Source organism: Uranotaenia lowii, chromosome 3, assembly GCF_029784155.1.
Source record: "Uranotaenia lowii strain MFRU-FL chromosome 3, ASM2978415v1, whole genome shotgun sequence".
NCBI classification, from domain to species: Eukaryota; Metazoa; Arthropoda; class Insecta; order Diptera; family Culicidae; genus Uranotaenia; species Uranotaenia lowii.
Window position 1 is genome coordinate 365,548,729 of NC_073693.1, and position 11,555 is coordinate 365,560,283.

Sequence of the window (11,555 nt, forward strand, 5' to 3'; positions counted from 1 at the left end):
TGGGGCGGTCAGTTCGGTATACGAACTTTCTTTTTGGGGTATTGACAGCAACCCAAAATTAAGAACGTCAGCTAAACTTTGTTTTGATGCCCTGGCGTTCTTAATTTTGGGTTATTATTGTTCTGAGTGTAAGTAAATATCAAAAAATGGTTATTTAAGAAACATAAATGGTTATAAAAATTCGAGCGTGCGGGTCTGAAAAGAACGATGAAATATTTCAGTGGAGGCAAATTTTACGATGATTTGCTGGCTAAACATTTTCCTTCAACGCACAAACGTGCATCCTCCATAAATTTAGTGTGATAGTGTGCGAAGCAACTGATGGTAACAGTCTATCAACGAAAACAATGACAAAGTGACACCACCCATCGACCCACCACCCACAACAACAAAAAGCATCGAACGATTTTGGTCAACTGTGTATGTGTGCGTCGTGTTGACGATTACACCGCTGTCAGTCAGTCAGATTGCAAAACTTTTTTCACTTCTCTTGCCAAAGTGGAAGAAAAAAGTCTATATTTCTCGAAATCGAAAGTAAGCATCGGTTTGATTATTGAAAACTATTGAAAAATGTGCCAGTAGTGATTGTGTAGTGTGTAAGCAGCGGATCAGTATTCTAGTCGGGCTCATCTTCGAGCCATCGATTTCATAGCCAAGGAAAAATAATTGTCATCCATGGTGCCATTCCCCCAACAACATAAATTTAATAGTTTTGTCGAATTTGAGTTCTAAAACTCCTGTAACATAATCAGAAGTTCCTTTCATTTGCTGTAAGCAAACACGCGTACAATTCGCTTATCGGAAACGAAACAGAACCGGTTCAGTATTTTTTTCTTTCCCGTACGCCGAAAGTTGTTATCAGAACTTCCACAAAACGAAAGCAAGCAAGCGAGCTCCTAGGCTAGAAACGGGGGAGGTGAGGGCGAGCATGCAAATTAAAATGGGCCTTTTGTTGTGAATTTTCCGATAAAGAACCATACGTACGAACGACTAAAGGCAGCAAGTTGATTGCACAATTTTGAACAGCACACAAAAGTCACCACAGTTGAAAAAACATAACGTCGGAATAAAGACACGTTTGTTTCCAAATTCTGACGTCGTGGAAGATTTTTCGGAGAAAATTTAGATCATGCTCCATCATCGTTTCGGTTCATCGATTTTGATAGTCTGGTTAATTTAAAAAAAAAAAACAAACCGCTTAAATCGCCGTTGAGATGTTTGCGTCTCTTAAGAACAAAATTCGCGAGGAAACCGGCAGTGATGTCTCGTCCTTACCGCCGATTGGTACCGGCCAACGACTACAGCGAAGTCGAGGTGAATCGCTTACCTCGATGGCCTCAATGGACGAGCTAGGTCTCCTAGAACAAAAGGATGCCGAACTGAGTGCCACCCGGATTCAGCTACAGGAAGTCTCAATTCAAGCGAACGAGTTACGAGAACACATCCGGCAGCTTGAGGAAGAAAAACAACGGCTCGAGGAGGCCAACAAGTTGCTGGAGGAATCGATGAAGGTGGCCCAAGTGCAAAAAGATTTGCTCTGTGAGGAGCAGGACAAAATTCAAAACCTGCAGCAATCGGAGATATCGAAGCTTAAAAGTATGCTTCTGTTCCGGGAGCAGGAAGCAGTCGACCGGATATCGTACCAGAAGGCAGCCGAGCAGCAGGCCGAAAGCTACAAACAGGAGCTTAACCGGCTGAGGGGACTGGAACCCATGGTGGAGGCTATGCAGGTAAATGACATTTCTTTCAGGACATACACCGTCTTAGCCGATTAAGGCCAATGTCATCGTTCAACCCCCATTTTTTTATTGTTAAATTTGAATTATTTCTTAAGGTTGTTCAAATGGAGATATATTTATTTTTTAAATTCATTCAAAACTATATGAGCTCTGAAACAATGATTATAATTTAATCCGGACAGGAATGCCATAAGGATGTTGAAGAGTCGTAAATTAAAAAAAAAATTCTATTGCATCAATAGTCGAAAATATGTCCAGGTTTTAGAGATCCTGATAGTTTTGGAATATAAAATAATATCTTTATTATAATACTGTAGAGTCCAGTTAAATCATTTCCCGATTTGGAAACGTTTATTCTTCTATCAAATACTAAGCTTATAATTTTCACGTTTTCACTCCTAAACTGTCAAATCACTTCCTTCCTCTTTTCCAATGCCGTCTTTGATTATACATAAACTTATATTTGTTATTGAAGTAGACAATCACAACACTTATCATCGAGGGGCGATCCTACAATCCCCCCTTTACTTTTTTTAAGACCAATGTTCTACGTAAACATAGAAATACATTGGTTCCTATTAAATGGGCTGTATTTTGTAATAAAATGTACTTTATGATCATCATGGATCGCTGTAGTTAAATTCTCTGTATATTCAACAGTACAATGCCATATTCATCGAGCATTTACCAAATGAGTCACTTTATACATTCGCATTTAGATTGAATATTCTACAGGAGTATTGTTCATGTTTCTCTGCGAAATTACACTAGATTTCAGCTAGCATTTACACAACAGTACAATGCCATTTTCATCGAGCATTTATCAAATGAGTCACTTCTACAGGAGTACTGATCATATTTCTCCCAACTTCTGCTAATTTGCACTAGATTTCAGCTAGCATTTACACTATTCTTTCCTTTTTTTCTTTTGAAAAGATCTCTTTCTCCGATTTGAGCAAAGGAATTCTCAAATTTCGCGTAACATATCTTAGATAAATGTCATTTTCAAGTGCGCACACATAATCACCAGATATATTTCAAAATGTGCTTGCTCATATAGCTCTTTGCGCTCACGCAAAAACAATTTGAAGAACTCGTCTCCCCGTTTGCACTCACGCAAACATCACACATATGCGCTCACGCAGTACTCCGTATGCGCTCACGCATCTAAGGGCATCTCATCTGCGCTCACGCAATTTTTTCGCAGCAGGAAATAGTTTGCGCTCACCCAAACAACTTGTGCTCACACAAGAAACTTCCCAACAGCACATGATTTGCGCTCACGCTAACAACTTGTGCTCACACAAGAAACATCGCAACAGGCGATTTGCGCTCACGCACACAACTTATGCTCACACAAGGAACTTTACTTTCAATATACCTACTAAGGATGCAATCATCATCCCATGGAACTGACATTCAATCATAAAAATCCCTCGAGATCTTCGCATTGTTTTCACAATTACCAATTTGTAGTTCACAGCAGGTCGCAAGGAATGAAAAATAATGTGTACTGCAACTGCCGGTACAGGTACAGCTACCACACCACCTAGGGAAAAATCGAATAAATCTGATTTCTTTGGGTGGAAGATTCGTATCAGTAAATCATCAACGTTTTCACATCCCATCCTCGTCGCCAATTTGTAGAGTCCAGTTAAATCATTTCCCGATTTGGAAACGTTTATTCTTCTATCAAATACTAAGCTTATAATTTTCACGTTTTCACTCCTAAACTGTCAAATCACTTCCTTCCTCTTTTCCAATGCCGTCTTTGATTATACATAAAATTATATTTGTTATTGAAGTAGACAATCACAACACTTATCATCGAGGGGCGATCCTACAAATACCACTATGAAAACCTCAAATGAAAATTATCTTTGGTTCAGACTTCTGTTAATATTTCTAAGAATTATCAGAGAAATAATAAACAGCTCTCAGTACAGTTGAAGACATCGACTTCCACAAAATTATATTTCATCTAATTAACAGCCTTCAGAAGTACCTCCCGGTTGACAAATAAGCCCCTTTTATGTAAACGTCCTTATTTGAAACGACTTATATCTCGCAGGAAGTGCATTCAAGCATCAACAGTGATGATGAGAAAGTAAACTTCAGTTAAAAGTGACTGCTTCCTCGGAATTATTTGATGCGGTGTACTCGCAGGTTTTCGGTTGATCTATGCAATGCATGTCTCGGTTGACACGACCACTTGGTCATAGAAGACAGCTAAAAATAAAGGACAAATTCATTGGCAAGTTGGGAGGAGAGCTTGAAGTTCAAAGCTGAGTCAAGAGGACAGCCAACAAGTTGAGAGGAAAGCTTGAAAATGCAATGACTAGTTGAGAGGACACCCCAAGCATATTGATAAGAATATCAAATGAGTTGAGAAAACAGGTCAAAATATAAAGGCAAGTTGAGAGGACAGCTTGAAATTCAAAGATGAGTTGGGAGGACAGCTTGTAATTAAAAGGTGATTACAAGACAGGTTGAAATTGAAAGGCGAATCGAGAGGACAGTTGAATTATCAAGTGAGTTGAGAAAACAGCTTGAAAACTCAATGGTGGGTCGAGGGAACAGCCTGAGCATGTTGATAAGAATATCAAGTGAGTTGAGAGGACAACTCTAAATTTGTAAGCAAATTGAGAGGACAGTTTGAAATTCAAAGGAGAGTTGGGAAGGCAGATTGAAATTCAAATTCGATTTGAAAGGGCACTTTGAAATTCTAAGGCGAGTCGAGAGGACAGCCGGAATATCAAATGAGTTGAGAGAACAGCTTTTTTCTTTATTTTAAACGGTTTTGAGAAGCCAAACTCGTTTTGTATGTTTGAACAGATTCAAAATTAAAAATATCAAGTGAGTTGAGAGGACAGCTTGAAAATTCAGTGTCGAAGTTGAGAGGGCAGCGTGAATTCATGGAGAGTCGAGAGAACAGCCCGAACGTATTGATAAAAATATCAAGTGAGTTGAGAGGACAGCTTGAAATTCAAAGGTAAGTGGGGAGGACAGCTTTAAATTCAAAGGGGATTTGAGAAGACAGGTTGAAATTTAAAGGCGAGTCGAGAGGACAGCTGGCTTATCAAATGAGTTGAAAAAACAGCTTGAAAACTCAATGGTGAGTCGAGAGAGCAACCTGAGCTTTATTATAAAAAATATCAAGTGAGTTGAGTGGACAGCTTGAAAATTCAGTAGCGAAGTTGAGAGTGCAGCTTGAAATTCAAAGCTGCGCAGAGAAGACAGCAAAAATATCAAATGAGTTGAGAGAACAGCTTGAAAATGCAATGGCTAGTTGAGAGATCAGGTTAAGCATATTGATAAAAATGTCAAATGAGTTGAGAGGACAGCTTGAAATTCAAAGGTGAGTTGGGAAGACAGCGTGAACATGCAATGACTAGTCGAGAAGACAGCCCAAGCATATTGATAAGAATATCAAGTGAGTTGAGAGGACAGCTCAAAATTCAAAGGCAAGTTGAGAGGACAGCTTGAAATTTAAAGGTGAGTTGGGAGAACAGCTTATAATTAAAAGGTGATTTGACAAGACAGGTTGAAATTCAAAGGCGAGTCGAGCGGACAGCCCGATTTTCAAGTGAGTTGAGAAAACAGCTTGAAAACTCAATGATGAGTCGAGAGAGCAGCCTGAGCTTTATTATAAAAAAATATCAAGTGAGTTGAGAGGATAGCTTGAAAATTCAGTGGCGAAGTTGAGAGGGTACCTTGAATTCAAAGCCGAGTCGAAAGGACAGTCAGAATATCAAGTGAATTGGGAAGACAACTCGAAAATGCAATGGCTAGTTTAGAAGACTGCCCGAGCTTATTGATAAGTATATCGAGTGAGTTGAGTGGACAGCTTGAAATTCAAAGGCGATTTGAGAGGACAGGTTGAAACTCAAGATTTTCCTTTGGAAAGCAAAGCCGGAATATCAAGAAAGTAAAGACAACAGCTTGAAATTTCAATGATGAGCGTTGATAAGAATATCAAGTGAGTTTAGAGGACAGCTCAAAATGTAAAAGCAAGTTGAGAGGACAGCTTGAAATTCAAAGGTGAGTCGGGAGAACAGCTTGAAATTTAAAGTCGATTTGAGAGGGCAGGTTGAAATTCAAAGGTGAGTCGAGAAGACAGCCGAAATACCAAGTAAGTTACAACAGCTTGAAAATTCAATGATAAGTTTAAAAATAGCCTGACCGTATTGATAAAAATATCAAATGAGTTGAGAGGACAGCTTGAAAATTCAGTTACGAAGTTGAGAGGGCAGTGTTAAATTCAAAACTGAGTCGAGAGGACAGCCAACTATCAAATGAGTTAAGAGGACAGCTTGAAAATGCAATGGCTTGTTGAGAGGACAGCCCGAGCATATTGATAAGAATATCAAGTGAGTTGAAAGGTCAGCTCAAAATGTAAAAGCAAGTTGAGAGGACAGCTTAAAATTCAAAGATGAGTTGGGAGGACAGCTTGAAATTCAAAGTCGATTTGAGAAGGCTTCCACGGTATGAGGATTCCGAAACTGCATTATTAACCTCATCTACTGAGAGTTAGGAGAAATGCGTTGTTTTAGAGACAGTAGTGTGAAATTGACACTACACGCTAAAGTAATGATGCATCATAACCAAATTTTCTGAGTGAGTGGAGGTTCCAGAAGAACATTCGTTCTTTTTTTGGGGACCATGAAAATACTTACAAGAAATCAAACTTCCACCAAAGTCAAATTGACACTCTAGTTCGTATGATGAATGATGGTTATTATTTTGATCTTTTCGTTTCCCAGGATGATTTGGAAATCCTCCGACACTCGTCAACCATCGAGAAGAACAACCTCCGCTCGACTTTGGCCGCCATCGAAGAGGAAAACCGTCACCTGAAAAGTCGCATCCAGGTGCTAGAGGAAAGTCGAGCTTCCCTGACCTCCGGCTCGACCGACGACAAAGTACATCTGCTGCTACAGGAACGACGGATGCTCGAACAACGCCTGGAAGAAGCCCACCTACACCTTTCGGACATCAAGAGCAGCTGGAGCGACCAGAATCTGGCCCTGGAAACCCAGGTCAACCGGTTGTCTCGACAGGTCGCCGAAGAAACGACGGAAAAGCGGAAGGCTCTCAAGCTTAAGGACGATCTCATCGAAAAGTTGAAGCAGTTAGAATTCGAACTCGAGAAGGTGCGAGACGAAGTTACCCAACGTGATAATAAGGTTGGTGGTTTTATTGAAATCAAAATGGCCGAAGCGTGATAATAAGCATTAAACTTTCTCCTCCTAAACAGATAAGACTTATGAACGAAGAGGTGGACGAGCTGAATTCTGCCCTTCGCGAGGCTCGCGAGCAACACGACGAAGAAGTTACTTTCATGAACAGCAAACTCGTAAGTAGACCGCCATCTAGTGCCACCACCAGTAGGAACTAGGGTGACCAGAGGGAGTGTCATTTGCACGCTACTACACACTACTGCAACCACCTACTTACACGCCATCATCCGCGCGGAACCGTGCACATCACACAAGCAAACTCGAAAGAAAGAAAAATACTAGCTACCTAAAATAGTTGTTAATGACAGGCTTTCAGAGCGAAATATTCGGTTATTTTTCTGACTGTGTTATCAGTTTTTTCAGTTCAATGCACACACAAAGGCTTAGACGTATTTGTTTTTATCGGACAACTGAACCGACCAGGTATAGGTAGTTGGTGTTGATTTATACTTTTCCATGCCTTGGTTTTTTTATTTTATTTCTAGCTTAAGGTTTTTTTCGCTCTATGCTTTCTTCAGTAATACCTATTACCTACCTTTTTTGTATTCTAACCAAGACAAATCGCGAAACGATAGGAAAGGTTGTTCCTTTAGAAATGTGTTTAATATAATTATTTTTTTTGTAAGTTTTATATTTTTCTTATATTCTGCAAAGATAAATCGTTGTTATTGTTTACAAACAAAATTTTGTTTTTGAGATGAATAAATTTTAGTATTTTAACATTCTGTTTGTTTTATTTGGATGCTTTCTTAAGGCTGTGCTTTCTTGTTTTGGGTTTATTTTTTACGCTTTTCACAATCTTTGATTTTAAAACACAACTGATAAGATTTGATTCTGATTCCGAAAAATCAGCTCATTTTATTTAAGTATTATTTTTTTGGAAAGAAAAAGATTTGTCACTGCCTCAGGTAAAGTATGGACACCATGGAGCTAATAAAGAGTCTCAAAATAGAATGGGCAACGGAAATTGTTAAATTTTTATTGTATTCTCGATGTTCTTTTATGCCTTAAATCTGAACTTCTAAACGAAATAGTAACCTAAATTTTTGCAGGAGCAACTCCAGGCGGAACTGAACAACATCCGGCTCAATCTGGGCGATACCGAGCGGCGTCTGATCGATTCGCTCGAAGGGTCGGACAAATCTACCGGTGCATACAAATCGCAAATCCTTCAGCTGGAAGACGATCTTCGGCGGCTAGACACGGAACTAACGCTGTACGATTACCTTTTATTTCTTGAAGAAAATGACGATAACTGGCTACTTTCCAAAAAATATTATTTTACAGAGAAAAACAAGAAAAACTTGCGATTCTTATGAAAAATGCGGAGTTTTCTCAGAGGGAAGAAATTTTGAAGCAAGAACTGCGCCAAGAACGGGACGAAGTGCACGAGTTGCACGATCGCATGGCCCTGTTGCAGAGAGATCTGGATAAAAGGTAATGCCAAATTTCACAATTTCGGAAGTTTTGTAATCAATAAGTTTGTTGGGGTGGCAGCCAAATGGATTGGTCGAAAAAACCGGCCTGTGGAATGGATTGGTCTAAAAAACCGGGGTGCCTCAAAGCTCTTAAAGTATCAGATTTTTTTTTTCGAGATAACACCAGAATTTGAAGTTTTTTGCATTTTAAGTCATTTGGCATAAAATTAAAATTTTGATTTTCCGATTTCCTTCGGTCCCCCTATTGGTACTTTTTCAGGGTAAAAAATCGAAACTTTGATCGCTTTGAGGCAACGAGAATGAAACGGATTATGTAGCAATATAGATTTTTAACACAGTACACTTCTTTGAAGTCTTTGACCATGCGAAACAGGAATCCAAGGTTCCTGGAAGCGAAGCTTTGTCGACAACATAGTTCGTGTGAGTCTTGAACTCCAGCTGTTGATCGAGGATAACGCCTAGATCGCTAAGGTGGTCCACTCAGATGATGGTTTCGTTTCCAAGGATGTACTCCGCATAAAGAGTGTGCCGCTTACGGGAAAACGATATAACCGAGCATTTACAGCGGTTCAACGACAGGCAGTTCATACCGTACCAGTGAATTGAAGTAGATTACAAAAAATGTCGGTCTTAAATGGCTTCCTTGGGGCACTCCTGAAGAGGCAGGGAATTGCCTAGAAGAGGATTCACCAATTCGAACGGATAACTTCCGTCCCGTTAGATAACTCCGGAACCAATCCAGTAGGGATCCACAGAATCCTAAGCGTCCGAGCTTTGCGATAGCAGTGCAGTATGATGGTTCACCTTGTCGAACGTCAGGTTGCTAGACCTTGGAACTGTTAGGTTGGCAGGTCTTTATAACGTTAGGCAGGTTTGTGGTTGCTAGGCCGAAAGTGGTCAGTCCGCAGGACATCATGTCCTCGGGCCTCCAGACCGTACATGGTCGCCAGATAGTCTTCTCGTTAGGACGAAGGTTATATCATCTTTCATATCATACCCGATTGGGACAAGATACTCAATTAGCAATTCACTTCAATCAATAGTGCAGGTGAGCCTGATAGCATAGAGTTACGTGGGATTATTACCACAATAGATCAACTACTGGTGGCAGTGGACTCTCCCTTACAAAGGATTAAAAAAGGATGACAGATTGTCAAGCTATTAGATCGTAATTTTTTGCAGGCCGTAGGTCGTCACAACATTAGACGTTGGGCCGTCAGGTTCTCAGGCCATAAATGGTCAACAGACAGTGCCTATCCAGTATCCTAGTGATTCTGTATCCTACGAGGAAAAATGTATGGATAAAGTAATATACTACAAATACAAATCTACACTGAACTTAGAACACTAAGAATTCTTCTTCGGAATACAACCTTCGAAACGTCAACGCTCTGAGAAGCGGTTAAAAGCCTTAATGGCGCCAACTATTGCAGGATTGGCCCCGTAATTGTTTACACTGTAAATTTTTGCCTCGATTTCCAGCAAAAAAAATTGCTGGAAACGTTCAGCAATCCAAATTTTTGCTGGAAACCAGCAATCGGTTTTCGAATTGCTGGATTTTTCAGCATTCGGTTGTGTTCTTGTCATTTTTGCTGAAAAATCAGCAATCGGTTTCCAAATTGCTGGACTTTCCAGCAATTGATCTAGTTTGCTGGAAAATCAGCAATCGAGTTGTCAAATTGAAGTCTGTTTGTTTTCGTATGCTGATGCAAGGTAAGACTATTTTACGAATTTTGGTTAGATTAATTTAATTATTTTTATTTTCATCTATATTCCGGCAACCAGACATCAAATCTAGGGTGAGTTTTTATTTAACATGTAGATATTTTATAAAAGATACTAATCAGAATTCTTTTCTCAGGTGGCGAATGATCAACACTTTGGCACAAAGCTGCCACTCTAGAGCCGGTGTTGTAAAATTTTTAGAGAAAGTTCTTGGAAATAAATACAAACATTATTGAAAAATGGAAGAAATTAATTGTTTCTTATTGCCCATTATATGCACAGCCATTATCCAATATTTAATTTTGAATGAAATATAAATTTGATACTAAATACAGCCGGTTGTTTTGAAAGAAATAGCTGGTTTCCAGCAATCTGGATTGCTGATTTTCCAGCAATTTGAATTGCTGGAAACCAGCATCAACGTTTGCTGTTTTTTCCAGCAATTTAAATTGCTGAAAATTTTGCTGGAAAGTCAGCGGGACAAAAACCAGCAAAATTTTGCTGGTTTCCAGCAAAAAAAAAATTGCTGTGTAGTCTAACAGGAACGAAGAGCTGAAGATCCCGATTCCTCAAACCACGAGGTCGGACACTAAGTGGAAGAACTTCCAAATGTGCGGGAGAGTCGAGTCTTGATGAAAGCAGATCAGCAACGAAAAACGCACGACTGGCGGTCCTGCGGGCTTTATTTATTTATTTATTTATTTATTTATTTGGATCCTAGGCTTTAGCCTTTTATCTGAGTTAAAACTTAAATTAACACTCAATTCTTATTTTAATTTGTTGTAAAACATCTTCTAACACTAGTTTTAATTTGGTCTCTGGACATGCTCAAGTTGATATCTTCGACATATGCGTTGTAGAGTGCCATCATTCTATACATAGGTTCTTTTTGCGCGTAATTCTGGATCCTATTTGTAAGCTGAAATGGCCTTACGCTGCGCAAACTGCTGCGTCCTTCGTTGGGCGATATCTGGGAAAGCATATACGGCGAATAATACCTTCCACTTGCTAAATCCTTCAGAAACAATACATCGATTGATTTTCTACGATTTTCGAGTGAATCTAATCCAACCAACATGCACAAAGCACGGTAATCCGGCATTGTCTCTTGCCATCCAAGGTTTCTCAGTGCGTATTTGAGGAATTTCTTTTGGACTCTTTCTAATCTTTTAATGTGGACGTTGTAATACGGTTGCCAAATGGATGAGTTTGCCATGACTTTTGGGCAACGCACGCGTTTTTGTTTTCGTCCAGCAAAAATTTTAATAAAATTTAATTAAAGATGAAATTTTAGAACGAATCAGTGATAAATGTTTGGAAAAGTGACCGGTGAAAGTTCCCGAAATGGTTTCTAGTTTGTTCAAAACGCAGAACCTGGTACGGGGGAGTGATGATCCTGATTGATTTGATGC

General features: G+C 39.5%; 1 protein-coding gene across 1 annotated transcript; it reads left to right on the forward strand.

The window, feature by feature from the left end:
- The first annotated feature begins 412 nt into the window (after positions 1 to 412).
- LOC129756766 (trichohyalin) lies at positions 413 to 9,793 on the forward strand. The gene is made up of 5 exons (XM_055753759.1): positions 413 to 1,730; positions 6,503 to 6,925; positions 6,997 to 7,095; positions 8,032 to 8,195; positions 8,267 to 9,793. Exons 1-5 carry the CDS (start codon positions 1,215 to 1,217, stop codon positions 8,418 to 8,420), a joined length of 1,356 nt encoding a protein of 451 aa, XP_055609734.1. The 5' UTR covers positions 413 to 1,214; the 3' UTR covers positions 8,421 to 9,793.
- The last annotated feature ends 1,762 nt before the right edge of the window (positions 9,794 to 11,555 follow it).